This window comes from Phalacrocorax carbo, chromosome 1 (assembly GCF_963921805.1).
Source record: "Phalacrocorax carbo chromosome 1, bPhaCar2.1, whole genome shotgun sequence".
NCBI classification, from domain to species: domain Eukaryota; kingdom Metazoa; phylum Chordata; class Aves; order Suliformes; family Phalacrocoracidae; genus Phalacrocorax; species Phalacrocorax carbo.
This window is the reverse complement of record NC_087513.1, coordinates 120,151,327-120,173,123: the sequence shown is the minus strand read 5'-3', so window position 1 is coordinate 120,173,123 and position 21,797 is coordinate 120,151,327. Positions and strand designations below refer to the sequence as shown.

The 21,797-nt window shown below is 41.3% G+C and overlaps 1 protein-coding gene across 2 annotated transcripts; it reads left to right on the top strand.

Moving 5' to 3' along the window:
* The first annotated feature begins 825 nt into the window (after positions 1–825).
* On the top strand, positions 826–20,713 carry ZBTB21 (zinc finger and BTB domain containing 21). Of its 2 annotated transcripts, XM_064472312.1 has the most exons (3): positions 7,870–10,581; positions 11,423–11,556; positions 12,368–20,713. In XM_064472312.1, the coding sequence occupies exon 3, from the start codon at positions 12,381–12,383 to the stop codon at positions 15,564–15,566; it is 3,186 nt and encodes a 1,061-aa protein (XP_064328382.1). In that variant the 5' UTR covers positions 7,870–10,581; positions 11,423–11,556; positions 12,368–12,380; the 3' UTR covers positions 15,567–20,713. The 2 variants fall into 2 exon arrangements, with proteins under 2 accessions (XP_064328387.1, XP_064328382.1); XM_064472317.1 differs by lacking the exons at positions 7,870–10,581; positions 11,423–11,556 and adding an exon at positions 826–937.
* Positions 20,714–21,797: the final 1,084 nt, after the last annotated feature.

Here is a 21,797-nt window from a genome sequence, read left to right as displayed (position 1 = left end):
GGGTCCAAGCCAAAACCTCCCAGCGCCCAGGCCTGCGCCTCCCTGCTGATACCGGGGAGCGCCGGACCAAGTTGCGAGGAGGCCACGTGTGTGCCACCAGAAATCGAGCTTCTTCACAAACCACGTTGGACCTTCCCCCCCTTACGTTTTAGAAAAATATGGATTAAAATGTCAAAAAAACCCACAAACAAACAACAACAAAATAGACTATTAAATTAGGAGAACTGCGAGTTCATGCTTCCCGCAGAGGTGAGACCCCAGGCGTAGGCGTAGCACGGGGGGCCCAGGCCCGCGGGGTGGGGGGGGGGGGGGGGCGGAATTTACCGCAGCGGCACCCTGTCAAATCCTGCTACCACCGTCAGCGGCCCCACGGTGACACCGGTACCACACCTGCCCTGCCCCCCGCCGCCGGGTGCGGACCGCACCCCTCACCCCTCACCCCCGCCGCGGCTGCCTCAGCGTCCCTCCCGCGCGCGCCAAGCCGTTACTGGGCGAAAGGGAGTGGGGGGGGGCGGGGAAGGGAGGAGGGTGGCAGCGGGAACGTGTCGGGGGACCGGGGTACACCGGCGTTCAGGCGCCCCCCCATTCCTCCCCCCGCCACGCGGCGCCGGGCACGGGAGGCGGGAGGCGCGCGCATGGGCTCCCGCCCGCCGTGCTACCTGTGGGGGAGGGGCTGCGGGTGGGGGGGATCCCCCGTAACCGTCCCCAACCGCCACCCTCCCCGCCGCGCCAGCGCCTCGCCCCCCGCTCCCCCGCCGGCCAATCGGAGCGCTGCGCACGTGACGAGCGTTCCCTTCGATGACCTCATCCCTAGTGTGGGATGACGTCAAATTCAAGATGGATGGAATCACGGCGGTGGCAGCAGCGCGCGCGGGCGAACCGTGAAAGGAGGCGCCGAGGGGGGCAGCAGGGGGGGGCGCGGCTGGCGGCGGAGAGGGTGAGTAACGGCCGCGTCTTGCGCCCGTTTCGGGGGCTGCCCGCGCCGTATGGGTCTCCCCGTGTACAAAGGCGTCTTTTCCTGACGTAACTCTGAGGTGGTTTTTTTTTTTCCCCCACCGAGCGGGGCTGCGGTCCCCGGGCGGAGCAGTGCGCACGCGCCGGTTACGAAACGCGTCTCCCTTGCCTCCGCGCATGCTCCCTCTGCTCCGAGGAAACCGTCTGCCGGCCCTTGCGCCGGCACACGCCCGCCACATAGACCCGCCGGCCTGCCTTTCTGCGCATGCCCCGCCTCCGCACGCTGCTTCGGCCGGCCCTCCTGCGCCTGTGCCGCCTCCCCCTGGCCCCGGGCCGGGATCCCGCGGAGCTGCGCCTGCGCGTCGGTCGCAGCGGGGGCAGCGCACGCGTCGCTCTCCCGCACGGCGCATGCGGAGCGGCGGCCGTTGCCTGGGCTGGGGCGGGGAAGGAGCGCGCGGGCGCAGGCTCGTCTGCATGTGTGGTCCGTGTTCCCCCCCTCCCCGCTACCTGCGCTGCGCCTTGGGGGGCGGTGCCCCCTCAGGGAGGCGGTTACCCCGCCCCGCCCCGCCCCAACGGCCGCGGGAGGGACGGGACGGAGCGGGGGGCCGTGCCGGTGCCGTGCTGTGCCGGTGCCGCCGCCGGTGCCGCGGCTCACGGCTCTCAGCCCCAGCCTGATACCGGCTGTGATCCCAGCTGTAAAGCATGACCGAGGGTCCGGGTGGGCCGTGCCTCATGGGTCCTCCCTGGTGGGTCTTGAAGGGAGAGCCTCGGTAGCCTGCAAATTTCAGGGCGAAAAGCAATCGAGCAAGGTTGCTGCGACCTAATAAGTACACGCAGGTATTAAAGTGTAGCTTTACTGGGCCAAGCGCTGTTTGGCTATATTATTAATGAGTAGGAAAAAGTACATCTCATAGTCTAGTGGAAAAATCCTCGCTGTGCACAAGCATGTGCTATGCGTTTGCGGAAAGCTGTGGAAGGTGTTCTACCCAATCGCAGCTGTCAGAATATTACTTTAGTGCTCTTTCATGTCATTATACGTCCAGATTGGATGCAACTCATGTAAAGTAATGAACGCAGGAAAACTTAACCCAAAGGAGTTACTGTGAGACAGGAAACATTGTGGAATTTCATTGTGTACTGGGTAAGCACTTCTTAATAATGAAATGGCACTTGTTTTAAAACCTATTCATTTTTTTCTTGTTGTTGAACTCAGAGGGGAAGTAGGAGGTAGGTAGGCTGTAGGTGTAAGAAGAGATTGTCGTGAATTACATAATCACTCAGCTTTTTGTGAATACAGTGAAGATCTTGTAGTTAAGTTATAGTCAATAATTTTATTCTGAGATAAATGTTAATATGAAAATAGATTTTTTAAATGTGTGCTTGTACAACAAGGCTCTCTATATTAAATCAGGAGTGGTAAATATGCGTTACAGGAAAATCTAGTAGTGCTTTATGTTTGTGTTGCCTGAACACTGCCAGTTACAGTGTTCTGTTCTGACTTTGCTCAAACTGACAAACTAACTGCTTTGACTAAAATTTTCCACCAGGTTTATGCTGATGTTCTTGAGGGGAAGTTTTGAGCAAACTTTGCAACTGTTTTTATAAACCTTGTTTGCAAAAAAAACAAATTATGTGGCTATCTATTGGGTGGAAAGGGATCCGACATCCCTTTCTCTCAGAGATTTTATTACCCACATGCTATACAGTTGTAATCTCATAAGAACAGTTGGTTTACTTTGTGTGTATAAAATCCACCCAACCTGACTGGTTTGAGAACATTTAAAGAACTGTCATTTGTGTTCTCAGTAGGGACTCACAGGGAGATGTCCCACATTACAACCTCTGGACTTTTCAGCTACAACGATGTGAGCCAGACCAGGATTTATCAGGGGTCTCTCCAGCTGTGAGCTCCCCTGAGCCTGCTGGGGCCAAGATAACCCCTGGGGATCGGAACTGAGTGTGAGTGACCATGCCTCTTGCTCTCAGGGGTACATTTGCTCCTCCACTAATTTCAGCGTTGCCCCCTGATCCAAACCAGGATTAAAGTCATAACGAGTTGTGTGCTTAAGGTAACTTATCCTTCAGTATGTATTAGCTCTCTTACTAAATACAAAAAGAGGCAATACCTTGTAGGAAGTCCCTGAAGTCCTCTGCGCTGTACATTTCATGGTACACAAGTGTGATAAGTGTGAACATTTGTGCTTCCTTTTCCTACTGTGTAGGTTCCAAGTGGGAGGGTGATACTCTTGTCAGCTGACTCGAATTCAACACGCTTTTCATGCTGGGATTGCTCTAGATGACTAGAAGCTTGATGTCATGAAGAGATCGAGTTTTGTGAGCTCATGGGGTTTTGTGTGCATGATGCTAGAGAATTAAATAGTTGGTGCTCTGATCATCTTCATAGTAATGGCTGGCTGGCTTTCCTTAAAATTAGTTAGAGGCATGCCAGCGTTTGGGTTTTAAAGGACAACTTTACAGGAAGCCGTGAGCTTTCATACTGTATTGAAGTTGTTTCATTTTGAACTTCAGCAGCTGTGAAGCAGTTACTGTAAAAAAACATCCAGTAATTTCCCATTATAGTTTTCAAGGTTTTGAAAGTTGTTTCTAAACCATAGTTATCATTATTTTGCAGATAAAACAAGTGTAGACCTACCGGGTAGAGGAAGGAGGAGCAGGGGAGAGGAAGTTGGGCTGTAACCACCATATGGTTTGTGCTGCACTGGGAGGTGCTATGCTGTGAGTCACAAGCTAGTTGCAGCTATTTCCAGCTGTCATTAAAAGAAATTCTCAACTTTTGAGCAACTGAGCTGTTTCATAATGAATTCTGCTACATTTACTGATCTGAGATCCTCGGAAGGGAAGGAAAAAAACTATATGGAGGTGGCAAAATCATTTGTTGCAAGTGGAAGGACTGCAAAAAAATAGATATTCTGTGCAGAGGGAGTTCCTTTCCCCAAATATTTGTTGTGTAGATTTAATATTAGTCTAGGTACTGTAATCTTTTTTCCATTTTTTCCCTTAATGGTAATATTTAAGAAGTGGTTTTTTTACATTTTCTTTCATTCAGCAGTGAAATAAAACAAACCAAAATCTGTTGTCTTTGCTTATTGGCTACTTTATGTATTATTTTGTTGTAGAACAGTTCAGGTGTATTTTATGAACAAGAAAAGAAAGTGTTGAGCAATTCTTCTACCTTCCTAAACTCATTCTACCTCTACCACTGTTGCTATCAGATCAGTAGTCTTACAGCCCATCAAAAATAAAGTTTTAAAATCACCTAGTCCTGATTGTTAAGGGGGTTTTCCCTCTGAGAGTTAGTGAAAACACTACACCTTATTGTGCAAAAGCTTTCCCTACAACCTGTGATGAAAAGAAATGAAAAATTCTTTGGCCAAATAATTTTTTTTTAAAAAAAGTGAAACTTGTCCTTTCATAATAATCCATACGCAATTAAATTGCATTTTTCAGGAAAGGAAGAAATACTTTTCCCTTTTTTGTCTCAGAGCAATAATCTCCTTATCCATGGTTTATCCTACATCAGCACTTAACAGTGTGAGTAATCTTTAGGTTGCAATTCATTCTCAGTAATCTCTTTGGTAAGTTGTGGTTGTAAGAACGCTGGGGTGGTTCTTCCGGGGGGGACAGTGAGTGTCCCTGCCAACCCCTTGACCCCCATTCCTCTGACGCCCTGATTTCCCTCCAGCACCGTGTGGCTGGGACTAGGAGTCTACCAGTAGTCTCAGTGGGGTGGGTGCCACCCAGATAAAAATCATGAAACCTACTTTGGGGTGAACTATTTGGCATTCTGGTCTGAATGCATTTGTGAGTATCTTCGGAGAATTTTTCAAAAAAAGTGTACTTGATACAGTAAATGTGACACTCAAAAATCCTTTTAAAGTAAATTGAGAAACACAGAGGGAAAAGCAGCAGAATTGTAGTGATTTCTAATCCCTGTTTGCCCCAACTTAATCTACCTGTGATAACCAAAAGGAATTAGCTTATTTTGTGTACAGTCCTTCAGCTATTGAGGTCAATGGCCAAATTCCCTGGAAGTTCAGTAAGAATAGGACCAGCTTCTTTCTCATAAATACTTTTGAGAAAAAAAAAAAGAAAAAAATACATAGTGTTCTTTTTCACAGAGGAGGATTTTTAAAATTTCATTTTTAAAAACTGTGAGATATTGCCTACCTCCAAACGCCGTGGACTTTGAGTAAGCTGAAAAACTTCCATGTACTGTTCATGACTGTGTAAATCTCTTATAAAATTGCTCATATAAAATTGCTGCTGTCTTTCCCCTTTTACAGTATCCTGTATCATCTTCCCAGTATCTTCCCCATAATTAATGATGGCTGAATGGAGATGATGGCTGAATGGCATTTTCTTCGGATCCCTTCAGTGGGTGGAAGATACCTGCATTCGCTAAATCATAAGTTCTCACTTGGCAATTTTTTAGGCTCCACTTCTAATTTACTACTGAATGTTTCAGATTAAGCGCATGACTTTTTTTCCCCCATCTCTTGTTTTCTTATAGAAACTTCAGTGTAAACACAGTTCTGTTGATAGGCATGTACCTTATATGGGTATAATTGGCTTCAGTTCCCATCTGAAATAGACTATGCCTGTAAAAAAGTACCTTTATATTAATAGAAATATGTCCATTATTAGGGTTTGTCATTTTCATTATACCAGTAAAATTAAAAGCAGACAAGATTTCGTTGTGCATTGGGTCAGTTAAAGAAAGAGTGGCTCATATAGTAAAGCAGGTGACTGAATATTATTCAATTTGGTAAGTATATCTCAGCATTACCAATCAAATAATAAAGCCAACCTGAAGAAAAAGTACAAGTGTACACATTTGGTGTGTGTCTCCCCTTCTTTAAATTCTTGCTTTCATGCATCTCTTGCCAAAAAATCATACAGCATGTTTCTTGGAATAAGTTTTCTGTAGGTGTTCAAATTGTATGGCCATCAAGCCTTTAGGTCTTGTCACATCAGAAAGTCTAATGGCAATGTTACGAAACTCAAGAGAACGAAAACTGAAGAGCTCCGTAGGGAAAGGTATTTTTAAACTTTTTATCTCTTGGTTTGGTTTACAGCAGTTTGGATGATGAGTTACATACCTTTCAGTCAAGGCATTGAGGCCAGGACAAATATTTAATCAAACTGTGTTTGATGTGTTTTAATCTTCATGAACTCTTTAAAGAAGACTCAGGAAAGCTCACAGCCGGCACACGTTCCTGCCCTCTCCCTTACATCCAGTAGTTGTGCAATCCCGTGGTCAGCTGGATCAGTTTACTGACCTGACAGCAAGCTGGTCCTTCCTTAGTCAGGGGGGAGACATGGACTGTTCCGTGCAGGAGCAATCCCTGCATTAGACTGAGAGTAAGATGAAATTGCACCCTTGGCTGCTACTTGTTTGTAAACAAGAATGAGAAGGACAAGTGGAGCATTATGGTGTTACTCTGACATTTTGTAGTTTGCTGCAAGTCAGGAGGAGCTATTTTGATTGTCAGTTGGTGAAACTATGGGTATGATCTGAATGTGAAAAGTAGCCTCTGATTTCTAAGAGAATTTCTAGCCTGTATCAGGATAACTGCTAATTATTTGTCTCTAGTGGAGGGCAAAAGAGAGAGATTGTACAATATTATAGTTTCTTCTTCTCCCTAAATTTCTGATTCTGTAGGTGTGAAAGATAAATAGTTGGAAATTAATACATCAGTTTAACACACTAGCAAATATATTGTTTAGCTGATTTTATGCCTGTCATTGTACCACTGAGTCTCTCCTTGCTGCTGAAATGAAAAACCTTGTTGTCTTGGAGAAAGTTCGCAGTATTGTCGTCTGCAGTGGAAAACGGCAATAGTGGTTTGTCCTGGTTTTGGCTCAGTTAGAGTTAATTTACTTCCTAGCAGCTGTCCTAGTGCTGTGTTTTGGATTTAGCCTGAGAATAATGTTGAAAACACACCAATGGTTTAGTTGTTGCTGAGCGGTGCTTACACTAGTCAAGGACTTGTCAGCTTCTCACATTGCCCTGCCAGCAAGGAGGCTGGAGGTGCACAAGAAGCTGGGAGGGGGCACAGCCAGGACAGCTGACCTCAACTGTCCAAAGGGGTATTCCATACCGTATGACGTCATGCTGAACAAAAAAACTGGGGGGAATTGGCAGGGGGGTGGCCACTGCTCAGGAACTGGCTGGGCATCAGTCAGCAGGTGGCAAGCAATTGCATTGTGCATCACTTATACTGTATATTCTTTTATCATCATTGTTATTATTTTCCCTTTCTTTTCTGTCCAATTAAACTGTCTTTATCTCAACCCACAAGTTTTACCTTTTTTCTGATCCTCTGCCCCATCCCGCTGGGGTTGGTGAGCAAACAGCTGTGTGGTGTTCAGCTGCCGGCTGAGTTAAACCACCCCACAGCCGAAATCGCATTTCGTTAAATCCAGGAAGACAGAATCCCCAAACTTGCAGCAAGAGATTACTCAAATATTTAGTTAGAAAAAGATTAGAGAAGTGCAGACAATCTTGCTCTGCAGGTTTGGAGCTTTTACATGTGCTTTTGGGGGTGTGTAGGGGTGTGTGTGTGTAAATATGTATAGACCTTAGGAGAGTATGTATGTTGCAAAGGCTATTGACGGGAGAAGAGGCATTTGATACACTGTTGTCAACCTCAGTAAAATCCAGGGTAGGATCGTTGAGCAGAAGTTTAAGCAGCATAGGTTTCTTTTGCATCTGGACTCTTGACGAGTAATGGGAACTCCCCCCGGCCCTTGTGTCTGTAGCAGCACATGAATTATCAGAGCTATCAAAGCCTCTGCAAAGCACTCACAACTGAGTGCAACATTCCTGCATTTCCCTGGGGGTACCCCAGGAAGTCACCTTGTATTTCTTGGGTGAGATTTATAATCTGTGTTTATTTGGGTTATGTAGTGAGTTTGCTCCCACCACACTTCTGATGTATGTTTTCCCTGTTGAAACCCCTGTTAAGTCTCCCTTGTTGCCAGTCTCCTCTGTGTGTGTTTTCTCCTCCTTCCTTGATTTCTCCACTTCTAACTGCAGTTTCTCACAGCCCTTGCGCCTCCTTGCTGTAACACTGCATCTCATTAAGTGTTTCAGAACATCATCTTTCCCCCTGCCACCCCCAACATGCTATTAACATAGCTTTAGCTGACAGCCATGTCGTTATAATGGAAGTCAGCAGGCAACATCAACATCTTATTTTAGTTGCTTGTGTATTTGCAAGTGTAAGCTGTTATGCTGAAACTGTTCACAGAAGTATCTGCTGGATTCTGTTTGTAAAGTTTCAGCATCAGTGACTTCATTGTTTCTGAAAGTGAAGCTTCAGATGTACAAAGCTGATTGAACAACTCGCTGACAAAGAAAGGGTAGTTTCATGGCTTCTCTTGCTGCAACTCTGATGCTCATCTGCCCTCTCAGTGAGCTGATTAAGCTCCTAACCTATAAAATAGCAAACAGATATGAAAAGCTGGGTTGATCTTGTTTGTTTGTTTGCTGCTTCATTTTAGGGAGCTGGATCAATTTACTGGGAGGTCAAATGAGCAGCAAGAGCTGGTGAAAGGAAGAGGAAGGGTACCACAGGTCTGGGATGAGGAGGTGTGAGAGTAAGGGACAGAGGAAAGGAAGGTGAACTACTACTTCAAAGGGAAGTAGCTGTTGAAGATCAGTAAACTGCTGGGCCAAAGATTAAGATTTTTGACCCTTTCCTTGTGAAGAGCTTTCCCAAGTAGAGATTTCCTTTTTGCAGAAAGTAATTTTGAAATAGTAGAGGTGTCTTTTTCTATCCTTATTCAAATATTAAAATAAAATCAATCTTGTATCAAATATGGTACTTAAGTCTCTGAAATCTAGTCTGCTGAGATCAGTAGAGGGCTGTTGAAGATTGATGATAAAAATCTCTTCCTGGCTTTCCAAAGGAAGGCTGCAGGTGCTCCTGCTCCACTTGCCCTTCCTGGGTCTGGAGTCTTACTCCTCCTGAGGACCAGTAGCTGCTGTAGTATGTAACACCTGGACAGAGACAATGGGAGATTTTCTGATATGCTCCTACTGTTTTTTTGATGTCACCTGAATATCAGGGAAGAATAGAGGAAGTAGCTTTTTTCCCAGTCAGTAGTGAAGGTGGCTGGAAAAAAATGGAAAATAGAAGCAGATTATCTGCCAGAAAGAGTTTAGGTAGTTAATGGCAAAATAATCTTCAGCTGAGGAAGCATGAGGCCTCACACACCTGGAATGAAATCTAGTGTTACAAGAGACTGCCGTAGTGCTGTTATCTGCACTATAGCTAGGCACACCTCTCCTGTCGGGGCTGAGTTCAGTCAGCCAAGCATTGGCTTTGATGGCAAACTGTTGTAAGGGGTCTCTGCCTTCCTATAGCTGCTCTGCTGCCACAGTTTGCTGCCTTTTCAGTTATGCCAATGCATTCGTTCTTGAGGTTGTGCTTTAATATAAGCGTTTGAAAATAAATATTATTTGGTTTTTATTTATTGTCTGATCTGCTGTGTAATACAGGCATGTAAATATTTGTACTGGCACAGCTGAAGGAGGAGTGAACTGCAGGGTGCAGGTAAGATGAACAAAAGAGAGCAGGAATGGCTTGGATCAATTTTGTAACTGAAAAGTGTTCATGCAGTGAAATTTTAATATCTTACACATGGACTCTGGTAATCTTTGGGGTTTTTTTTACATCTAAGTATTTCAGGCTTTCAGATGCTCTGTGTGAATGTGTTAAAATGGTTCTGCAAACCAGTTCTGGCTTTGTTTCTTAACTTGTTTTATTTCTGACTGTTGTGTTTAAAGGCTATTAAACTGTAAGTCAAGCCCTTGAATTAGGAAATACCAGGATTAAAGCTGCCTTTGCAGGATTAATTTGGTCCCTTGCCATTTGTGTATGTTGCAGCCTTGGTTACTGTTAAAGTGACAGTTGCATTGCACCTAAGAGCTCTGCCTCCTTCACTGCACAGAAGAGACCATGCTCTGAGAATGAAAGGGAAGATTGTAATAGGATGCTGATCTCTGTCTTGTTTAATGTAATAAATTGAAAGTGCTCCATGAATAAAAAGGAGAATGTAGGAAGAAGGATGGGTGACTATTGGATTCTACTTTAGAAGTACAGAATTTACACACATCTCTACTAACAGCATGACTGTGTTACAATGGACAAAGGAATGTATAGTAATTACATGGTGTTTATCCTGTGGGTGTCTTACAGGAGACCCGAGGCCTGGGTAAAGCAGATTAGAATGAAAGATGTGAAAATACTTCAAAAACGTTTGACTAATATATTCCTTTCCCACTGTGTCCTTGAAACATGGGTTCTGCAGGAACTTCTGTTGGGTGTCTCTACAATACTGTTTTAGTTCAAGTTTCCTTCATAAGCACACTGTTGACCTATTACCTCCATATACCATGCTGCAGCTTGCATCCGAGATAAATCACCTGAGTTTGCAAACTCAGTTTCTTTCAGATGACACTAAAGGAAAAGATGCATTCCTGGAACACTTGTTCTAATAACACTCCAAGTGTTAATGGGTGCTCAAGACCAAGAGACTGGACTTGGGCCAGTCAGACTCCACCACTTTCAATTGCAGTGGCATCCACAGAGGAGACAGGTAGCGCACACACATCCCCACCTCTCACAGTACTTTTAAGCAAAACATACAAAGCAAACAAAACCAGATTGGTTTCTCATATTCATGGGAGCTTGCCTGCTCTGCTGTTTTTAGATGGGGCAGGTGGGGGGGGATTATGCATTACAACTATCTGAGGTGACTTAAGGATAAATTAGTGTTTATGAAACAACACTGCAAGACACTGAAACACTCAGTAAAGAGACAGATCTGGTGAGGAAGCAGGATTTTGCCCTTGCTGTTGCCGTGACACTATCAACTCATTCAGTAGTGTCAGGTGTAGAAGTGGTAGCTCAGTCCTATGGTACAATCAATGCCCTGAGACACTGTATGTGGCACCCTTTGAGTCATTTCGCAAGAATACCGATTTAGACTTTGATCACTTATTTATATCCATTAGTTGTAAGATTTACCACTACCCCCTTTATTAATTATGGGGTTGCTGCTTCTTAATATTGCTTTTTATTTTGATAAACTTTTCAGTTTTGCTTGTAAACTGTTGAATAGTGGAACCTTTTTGTTGTAGTAGTGTACATCATGTGTAAATATCTAGAGAGTAGTTTCTCAACTCAGCTGTAAAAAGAAGAGACCTGCTTTTAACAGACACACCATTGACTTCTTTTACTACCACCATAGAGGAAGATAGTGTAAAATTCTTGCAGGTTAACTTGAACAGAATTGTAAGACTATCTATGAAAAAAAGAAAATTGGATATTGCTGATTTCTCTGTGTGTGCATGTACACAGATATATAAATTACAATTCATGCCACAGAAGTTCTTTGTTTAAACTGACTTAAGACTTGATTCTCATCCTTTGTTAAGATCTAATCAGGAACCGGCTATTGGGATATCCTGCAGTACGGAGTGGGCTGCGTTTTGAAGCATATGGAACATGGCGATTTCTGCACTGCAGTTTAATTTGTGCTTATTGTACTCTGAGGGTAACTGTTGCTCAGGTATATGGGTTGTGGGCATAATGTGGTCTTATAATAATGAATAAAACAGGGAGTTTAGTTCTCTGATTGCTTTTACCTAGAAGAAAGCTATGCAGGGGTAATTGAATTATAACTGTGAAATTTCCAAGAAACCAGGTCCTCTCAGTGCAGTTGTAAGTGCTACATGTTTGATAGCTAGAAGCGTATGTTAACAACGCTTATTAAACATAAGCAAACATGGTGAATTAATCTAGATTACAGACAATAATCTTGCTTCCTTCTCCCTTCTCATTGTTAATGCCCTTTCCATCATCCTGTTAAAAATGACAACAAAACTCCATTAATTTATTTAGTCAGCAGGAGACTGTCAGGGTTGCTTGGCCTCAAAAAGGTGACCTGGCATAATTAAGATTTACATATCTGATTCAAGAGTTTATATCAATGCAGTTGGCAAGATAGATCTGCATAAAACTAAAGCTGAGAAAAAGTTGATGAAGAGTGAAATGATGGAACTCTTCTTCATGTGGACAGGTGTACTGTGGGAAGAGAACACAGCTCCCTTGGCCCCCAGTTAGTTAGCTGATCTTACACCAAGAATATTACACCTATTAACGGCTCATTTGAAAGCAGGCACATGAGCTGGTTTTTCGCATGCCTGTGCATCTGTTGGAGCTTACAGTAGTGTTTTAGTTTCCAAACAAGCTGTTTTCTTCAGCACTGTTGATGCTGGTTTAGACAGTTTATGAAGTACAGAGGGATTAGATGTGTTTATCTCTAACAACAGTTCACATAAGGCAACCTACAACTTTTTGTTGTTGTTGTTGTTTTTCAGAGACATCAGAATCATGGAGGGACTCTTGCATTACATAAATCCAGCACATGCCATTTCACTTCTAAGCGCACTGAATGAGGAGCGTCTAAAGGGACAGCTGTGTGATGTTGTTCTTATAGTCGGAGATCAGAAATTTCGAGCTCATAAAAATGTCCTGGCTGCCAGCAGTGAATACTTCCAGACTCTGTTCACAAATAAAGAGAATGAGTCTCAGTCAGTGTTTCAACTTGACTTTTGTGAACCAGATGCTTTTGATAATGTGTTAAACTACATTTATTCTTCATCCTTGTTCATTGAGAAAGGGAGTCTTGCAGCTGTGCAAGAACTGGGCTACAGTCTTGGAATATCCTTTCTTACAAACATTGTTTCTAAGAGCCCTCAAGCTCCTTTTCCAGCTTGCCCTATTAAGAAAATACTGTATCAAGATGAAGACGAAAGTAGTTCTCAGAAGAGGAGTGTCATTGTTTGTCAGAACAGAATTGAAGCGCAAGCGAAAAGTGTAAATCAAACACAACATGATTTAAGCCATACTAGCCATACTTCTAAACCTTCACCCTCTGTTCCTGCCAAAACTAGCAGTAGACCACAAGTAACAAAACCAACTGAAACCCTTCACAACTTATCACTGACTGAAAGGAGATGGCTGAAAGAAAGCCCTGTGAGCTATACCAAGCTTCATGAAACTTCTGGAACCGTGGAGGATCAGAGCAGAGGTGCTTTAGTGAAAAGGAACACAGTACTGCCTCAAATGCCTTTAGCAGAGAAAGAAATTGCAAGCGATGAACCAGGAAGCAGTGGTCAGCTTTTAAGAGGAAAGACCACAGAGGTGCCATTAAAAAGACCACGTCCGCCAGTCTTGTCTCTGCGTGGTGCATCAGATTCTACATTTTTGTTGCGAGAGGCAGGAAAAGGAAATGGGCAAGGTGAAGACAGGAATTTGCTATACTACTCAAAGTTAGGGCTAGTAATCCCATCTAGTGGATCTGGTCCAGAACACCAAAGTATTGACAGAAGTGGGCCACTTGTAAAAAGTCTCCTTCGAAGGTCACTGTCCATGGACAGCCAGGTTCCTATTTACTCACCTTCTGTTGACCTAAAACCTTCACAGGTATCATCATCCTCCTCTCCGGGAACTAATGATTCCCAGAAGACATTTAATGTTGTAGCTCAGAAGTCATCCTTGAAAGAATCATCAGAGAAGTTAGTCTTAGATGAAAAACCACAGGTAATACACCCACATCGCCTTAGGTCTTTCAGTGCCTCTCAGTCAACTGATAGGGAGGTTGCTTCCCCTCTCACAGAGGTGCGAATAAAAACTGAACCTAGCAGTCCACTTTCAGATCCTGCTGAAATAATAAGAATTACAGTGGGTGATGCTTCTGCATCAACAAATAAAGACTTTCCTTTTAAAACTGAGGATGATCACAAGGAACCAAGCAGACTTCCAGCAAAAAGGAGATTTCAAACTGATAGAAGACTACCATTTAAGAAATTGAAGGTGGATGAGCAGGGTTCTCCTGGGTCAGAAGATAACTTTGAGGAAGGTTCAAGCCCTACGCATCTTGATGCTGATTTTCCTGATTCTGATGTCAGTAAAGAGGAATACAGTGAGATGGAAGAAGCAAGACCAAATAAAAAATTTAAATGCAAGCACTGCCTTAAAATTTTCAGATCAACAGCAGGTCTTCATCGTCATGTTAACATGTATCATAATCCAGAGAAGCCCTATGCTTGTGACATATGCCACAAGAGATTTCACACAAATTTCAAAGTGTGGACACACTGCCAGACACAACATGGAATTGTGAAGAATCCCTCACCTGCTTCCAGTTCACATGCTGTTTTGGATGAAAAATTCCAAAGAAAACTGATCGATATAGTGAGAGAGAGAGAAATTAAAAAAGCTCTAATAGTTAAACTAAGACGTGGCAAGCAAGGTTTTCAGGGACAGTCTGCTTCACAAGCACAACAAGTCATCAAAAGGAATTTAAGATCAAGAACCAAAGGAGCCTATATTTGTACCTACTGTGGGAAAGCTTATCGTTTCCTCTCGCAATTTAAACAGCACATAAAAATGCACCCAGGGGAGAAACCAATTGGAGGAAATAAGGCTCCTAAGCAGAAAGATCATATTCATATTGAAAGCCCAGTAGAAAACAAAGAGGTTTATCAGTGCCGTCTCTGCAATGCTAAGCTTTCTTCGCTTATTGAACAGGGAAATCATGAGCGACTCTGTAGAAATGCTACTGTCTGTCCTTACTGCAGCCTTAGGTTTTCATCTCCAGAGCTGAAGCATGAGCATGAAAGCAAATGTGAATACAAGAAGCTTACTTGTCTTGAGTGTATGCGTACCTTTAAGTCATCCTTTAGTATTTGGCGTCATCAAGTTGAAGTTCACAATCAAAACACAATGGCTCCATTAGAGAACTTTTCGTTACCTATCCTGGATCACAACGGAGAAATAACTAGTTCGTCAAGATTGCCTCCTCAGTCAGAATCCAATAAAATGAACAATTTTGTTGCGGCAAAGGAAGACGGTGTATTCAGTGATTCGTCAGAACAAATAAATTTTGATTCCGAAGATTCCTCCTGCCTACCTGAAGACTTAAGTGTTTCCAAGCAGTTTAAAATTCAGATCAAAGAAGAGCCTGCAGATGATATCGAGGATGAGGTCACTGAAACAAGCAGAGAACCTAAGGAAGTAGTCTCCAACAAAGATGCTGGTTTGTGGCCCTGTGAAAAGTGTGGGAAGATTTTCACTGTACGCAAACAGCTGGAGCGTCACCAAGAGCTCTTATGCTCTGTGAAGCCATTTATTTGTCACGTGTGCAACAAGGCCTTCCGAACCAATTTCCGTCTGTGGAGTCACTTCCAGTCTCATATGTCACAGGCTGCAGAGGAGTCCACAAATAAGGAGCCTGAGATATGCCCACCAGCTAATTCCCCATCACCACCACCCTTACCTCCACCTCCACCCCTTCCCAAAATCCAGCCTTTGGAGCCTGATAGTCCAACAGGCTTGTCTGAAAGCTCCACTACTACTGAAAAATTATTTGTACCACAGGAGTCAGATACACTCTTCTATCATGCTCCACCACTCTCAGCAATCACATTCAAAAGACAATACATGTGCAAACTCTGTCATAGGACTTTCAAGACAGCTTTTAGTCTTTGGAGCCATGAACAGACACACAATTAGCTTTAACGGATATCTTAAAAAGCTGGTTCAGTGGAGGCTGTGTTCAGGATCTCAGACGTATGCCATATAAACTAGAAATCTAAAAGGATCAAAATGACAACAGCGATGAAGAATTTGGAATTTGTGATGCTGCTTGGATTTGAAGATTAAGGTAAATTAACTTGATTAGTAGGTAGAAAGCAGAGTAATTTAAAATACTGTGGTCTGGGATCTAATAGTAACAGAACAATTTTTATTTCATTTAACACTGAAACATGATCACATCTGGATTGTATGCATGGATCTTCATCCTGTGATGTTGGTGTGTGCGTGTGTATTATATATAAAGTTATATATTAAATGAAAGAGCAACAACAATTTGGATTCTAACTGTGAGTTTATAGTAGTGAAATACTGTAACCAACTTCATTAATTTTTTTTTTAAAGAAACCAACACACAAGCTCCTTATGAACAGTCGCCGTGCACTTGCAGTTAGGGAGGAAGTGGATGGAGTCTCTTGCTGTATTGACTTAGGTCTTAGAAACCTTTAGCAATAACAAATAAACCTCAAGTTTGAGTAATCCTGACGTTATTGGATACGAATGTTTGATATTTTATGGGAACGTAGAATTGTTTTGTTTTATGGAACTTGTGCAAATTAAAATAGAATCTAAAGTCAGCAATATTATTACTAAGATTTTATACGAAAAGTAGCAGCAAGCCTGCTTTCAGCCGTTTAACTATGAGTTTCTAAGGAAAATTGGGAGAGGGGGTACTTTGCTATATATAATGTCCCAAAGACTAATTTACTATAGATACTTTGGTAGCTAAAGTCATTGTATTAACAGCCATCATAATGCAAATGGTACTGTTTATAATATGAACTAAGACTGAATGGATGTCAGGCAAGTTTCATAGTTTTGTTTCCACTATTTGTACAACTGTTTGTAATTCTAACTACAAAGGAATGTATAACTATTAAATCAAAAAAAAGAGAGCTCATTAAGGGACAGAAGAGGAGTTGTGTTCCTACACACAGTAATAAGCTTGGCCATGAGTACAAAGATATGTTTTAACAAAAACTAAAAATGTAAATATTTATATAGGCACCTGTATAAATGAAGAAGTATGTATTTGGAATTTGTATTAAGCACACATATCCAGCTCAAAGCAGAGGAAAAAAACATCACACTACAATCACTGCATTTTATGAATACAATGCCTAGAATATTTCTTTCTGCCGCTTTCTATAATTTGTGATACTGTGTTGCAATTTTCTATTTTGTTGAAAATCGTGGTAATAATGGGCTGCAGATATTCTGTGTGGTTCCATTATTTTACCTCAAATCACAACTGGAGCATTTAGTATAGGTAGGATCATAGATATTTACCAGAAGCTGTAGTAAGGGTCCAAAATTATTCTGTAAGTAAAAGAAATATTTACCCAGAAGTAGGTGGTAAACTAACAGTGACAAATTCTTCTGCTGGAATTATAATTAATTAATGGAGTGATGATGGATTAAAGGGAAGGTAAATGATGCAAACAGTATTTACAATCCTGACCAACTTTACCCCGTGCAGGTTGGGAGAGGGGGATTGCATTCCACACTACCGAGTCAGAACCCAGTCTGTGTTCGCTGAAAGGAACAGGAGTTTGGTTACCGGTTTCAGGGGGAGCAGGAGTGAGGCTTTAATTGTGTGCGTAACTATGAATTTTTTTTCAGCATCCCGAACTCAAAAAGAATTGCAAGCTGACACTAAGGTTTAGCAGAATTAAGCACAAGTGTAACTCCTAAGAATCTGAGGATGGGCATCCTCAGTTAGGCAGACACAGGAGTAGATTATTCTCAGTGAAAGCCCAAGTGTGCCACCTTTTCTTTCCAACAGATTTTTTTTCTATTATTATCTTTGACCTGTAAGTTAACTTTAAAAGAATTGGCTCAGGATGGACCACTGACTTTTTTCCAGCTACCAAAAAAAAATTGCAGTGTTAGTTTCAAGCCTTTTCTGTTTCATTTTTTATTAAAGTCTAAAATTGTTACTAACCACATCTAATAGTAACGTGTTGTACTTTTTTTGCCCTCTTTCAGGCAAATTGTATCTGACTATGGTTACGCTAATTTGTCAGTTAAAATCTTTCAGTGACATTGCAATTAAAACAAGGTACTTGTTTAATAGTGACATTTCTAGTTATTGACTTTTTTGTACCACCTAATAAGACTAAATTTCTTTCTTACCAGAAACAATTTAAAAATAAAATGGTTATTGCATTTAATCTGGTTAATCTGGTTTAACAAAATCAGAAAAACATGAAGTTTCACTAAGTATCTGTTACAAGTATTTAAGAAATCTGTGTATATAAAATACCAACAGGTCTCTGTAAAACGGTTCCTAAGTTTTCACCAATGATTCCTCTACGCAACAGTCTGAAAGTTTATATGTAGCCTTTTAAAAATCAGCATGCTTTCTGAAGGAAGATGGCAACTAGTTCAGCTACGTCATAGTCATCTAACTTCCAACTGGGATTCTGCCATGTGATACAATGATAAATTCCACATACTTTAAATTAAAAGCTTGTGCACCATCTTTGAAGAAACCTTGACCTTTTTCCTAGCATACTATGTATTATAAAAAAATCCATAAAATATTTTTGGTCTAAATAGCCTCCTTCTAAGTTTTGCTTTAGTTATTGGGGTTTTGGACTGTTTTTGTTAAGTTTTGTTTTTAACTCTGAGCATGTTCTGGGTTGTTTTTTTAAAAAATTCGGTTCCTGTTGTTTAGTAAAGAAATTTAGGATCTCTGAAGTTTAAATATGAGATGTTTATATAGCAGTTCTGGTTTTCTATTAGCTTTTATACAGTATCTTAAAAAGCCCTTGATAGAAGTGTTTATTTTGGAGGATACAGAATAAATATGCTTCCACTTATATAACTTTAATATATGTTTTAAAAGTTAAATTATGGAAAAACGTTAGTTGCTTGTTTATAAATAAAGGTCTTTTGTAGAGTGTCTAGTTTGGCCACAGCCAAAATAAAAGGCAAATTTATTGATACAAAAACGTGTCTTCATCATATTTTTTTTAATTTTGTAGCTGTGAAATAAAGTGACACAAAATTAGAGTTCTTGTTAAATATAAAAAATGTTTTGCTTTTTTTCTTAAAATTTATGACAGGAATGTGCAGATGTTTTAATATATAGATTAGAATCTTTAATTCTTTTTTTCTATTTTTATAATCTGTCAGATAAATTTCAGATAACTATCCTGCTTCAGTGGAAGTACAGTGGAAACTTCCATTCTATTTAAGAGGAGCAGGGTTGAGCCATGAAATGTATTTTGTTTTGGGACTTTTGGGACTTCTTTTCCTTTCAGGCACTGTGTTGGCAAAGTGTCTAAGCCTATGGTTAAGTTCCATTGAGATCAGTCTTAATTTGTTTTTAAATATGTGCTTAAGTTCTTTGCTAAATTGGGACCATGAACAACCATTGAAAGTAAGCAATGGCAGAAAAATACATACACTTTTTTTTTTAAAGTCCTAGAACCAAAAGTTAAAATTAATTTTCCTCCACCTAAAAACTGCATCTACAGCTAGGTGAAATTCTGTAGTTCTTCAGAAACAAAGGACATGAACCAGTAATAATACCATCTCTACTTCTTGTATGTGTGCTTTTTCTTTCTTTTTTTTTTTTATAAGGGGGGGTGAAACATTCTGTGACAGTTAGTTGAGCAGATAGCCTGCTGAAGCAGCAGGTGACACTAGAGTTTGTGTATTTCAGAATGGAGATGTAGCCTTATCGGTGAACCAAAACACAGCTGTAAGAGACTTGTTCCTGCATTTCCTATTTAGGCAGGCCGCCTAGTGACATCCAGTAGATTTTTGTCTGATGATGTTTGTTTGTTTTCCCTCAAGTAGGGCATGTGGGTTTGGTCTGAAGCTAGATGTACTCTGTTTTTCTTCCAAGTTTCCAGTGATAAAACCAGAAGTTCCTCACATGGGATAAGGACAGACTATGCCTACCTTCTTGGCACTAACAGTGAGGGTGCAAATACATGGCATGAGCCATTAAATCTGGCATGTGCCTATACTGTTCAGTGAAACTGTTTACATTTTCCTACCAGAAGATTTAGATAAAAATCAAAGCAAGCTTAGGGTTTGTTTTGTTTTATTTTTTTTTAATGTTGCTGTTAATGAATCAGTGTTAAAATCTTTTTCTTTTGTTTTTCTTGAACACAGCCTGATAGTATTTTTTAATGTCATTGGTTCTTGTTTATTTAAAATGACTTGTGAAATAAACTGTACTATAACTGTTGTACATAAAGGGACACTATCAAGAGAAAGGTTGTATACAGTAAATGTACTTATCTGTATTAAGTACTTGATATTAATAAAATCAAAGAGTTTAAAAACACAAGTTGTAACACTTGAGCTGCTTGGGCATGAAAATGCCTATTAAGGGCATCCTCAATTGTTGCAAGGATGTCTGAAAAATGTATCTGAATTCTGGGGGCTGAGCTTATTTTTCCTGATGCTCTTTCTCTCACTATTCCAGAATGAAGTCCTCAACCCATTTTTCCTTTCCCAGTTTCTCAGCGATACACATTACCTTTCAAAGACACCAGCTTCCCACTACTGCAGCAGCATCTTTAATTAAATTATGTACATAAAACCAGAACAAACTATCTTTTGCAATGTAACATGCAAAATACCTATAAAGTACACATTTTTAAGGCTTATTCTTGACAGTGTCCCTTTTTAAAAAGCAGGAAAATGGGATCACTTTTAGTGCTTGGGTACAGGGGATTAGTTTCCTACGGTTTCTAGAAATTGGAATTATCCACTATATTTGCTACAGAATTTTCCAATTAGTTACACAAAATCACTTGTCATTTTAAAGGATTATAGAGGTAAGACAAAAGAAGCTGGTTTTATAATCCTGTATACCTTATAGTCGTTGTATATCAGTTCAATACACCAGTGCTGACTTTTAATTAAGGATGGGTTTTTACTTTTTTTAGGACTGAGACTTAATAGCTTAGGGTAAATTTTTCTTTAATGTAATGTAAATCCATTGCTGCTTTGTACAACTTTTTCTACTGTGTGTTTTCTTTACTTAGATCTTGACTAAGAAATGTTGGCGTCCAATAAACTTACACCTTGTTTCTTTTGAATTACTGTGTCTTATACTGGAATCTCTTGGCAAAGTGTGATGTTATTGTACACACCATTGTGTCTGCGGGATGGGAATTTTGTTTATAAAAGAGCATCTTTTGATCTATTTGTTGGATGTAAATGACAGGTTTTACATTACTAAAATTATGGCTTTGTGTTTGTTTTAATAAGTGCCCCACTGAATCTTTTACTGGAAAATACAAGAAAATCAACTGCTCTAGACAATCACTTAAAAACTTGAGCATAGCCCAAATTCTGCTTCCTATGCTATCTGTGATCAAAATGGGACTGTGTGGAAGCAAGATTACATCATCTGAGTATCTCTTTCATCTAAAACTGGATTGAACCAGATGTTTGAAAATAGACTGTCAGGAATGTTCATGGTATTTTGCAGTGCTTGCATCAAAAGCAGTTTTGCTGCATGTATCTCCCTCCTCAAAAACCCCTGTGTGGGAACGTAGTGTGTGGATTCCCATGATGCAGAAAATTATCTCTGTGACTTTTGGGGACAGACTTTACTAGGCTTCTCTCTTCAAAGTAGATGAGACACATCTGTGAAAACTCAGGCCAGTTTTCTCAGCTTCTTGGGCTCCTCGTTTGCTGCCCTTTGCCATTTTTAATTTGTGCAGTTCATTTGAACCTGTTTCTCTCATGTCTAATAGAGGAGACAAGGTCTCAAGAGTTAATCTCCAACAAGTTTCATAAAAAACACTGACTGGGTAGCAAAGGGTGGTCATAGTGGGAAGGATAAGGTTAGCAGCAAGAGCATGTGCTGAACAGCTGCCTGTGCTTCTGACCCCAGTGCTTGTCACCGTACGCGTGTGTACTCTCTTGTCAGGGTAAGTGGGGCAATAGGTCAGGCAAAACATACGGCAGAGCTGAAGTACCAGGTCTGCCAAATGGTCAGAATCAAGGGTTGAAAGGGCACTCCAAGACCAAGAACATTTGGATCTTTGATGCTCCTTAAATCTCTTTGAAAACAGGGACAAAGGGCTCCTGGCCTGTCCCTCTATGGAGCATCCCTGCTCATCAGAAGTTAGATGGGCTGTGAAAAAGGTAAAGAGAGGGGGGGAGAGCTGCTCT

Excerpts from the sequence above, each read along its gene's own strand:
- ZBTB21 (XM_064472317.1), top strand. The coding sequence starts at position 12,381 with ATGGAGGGACTCTTGCATTACATAAATCCAGCACATGCCATTTCACTT.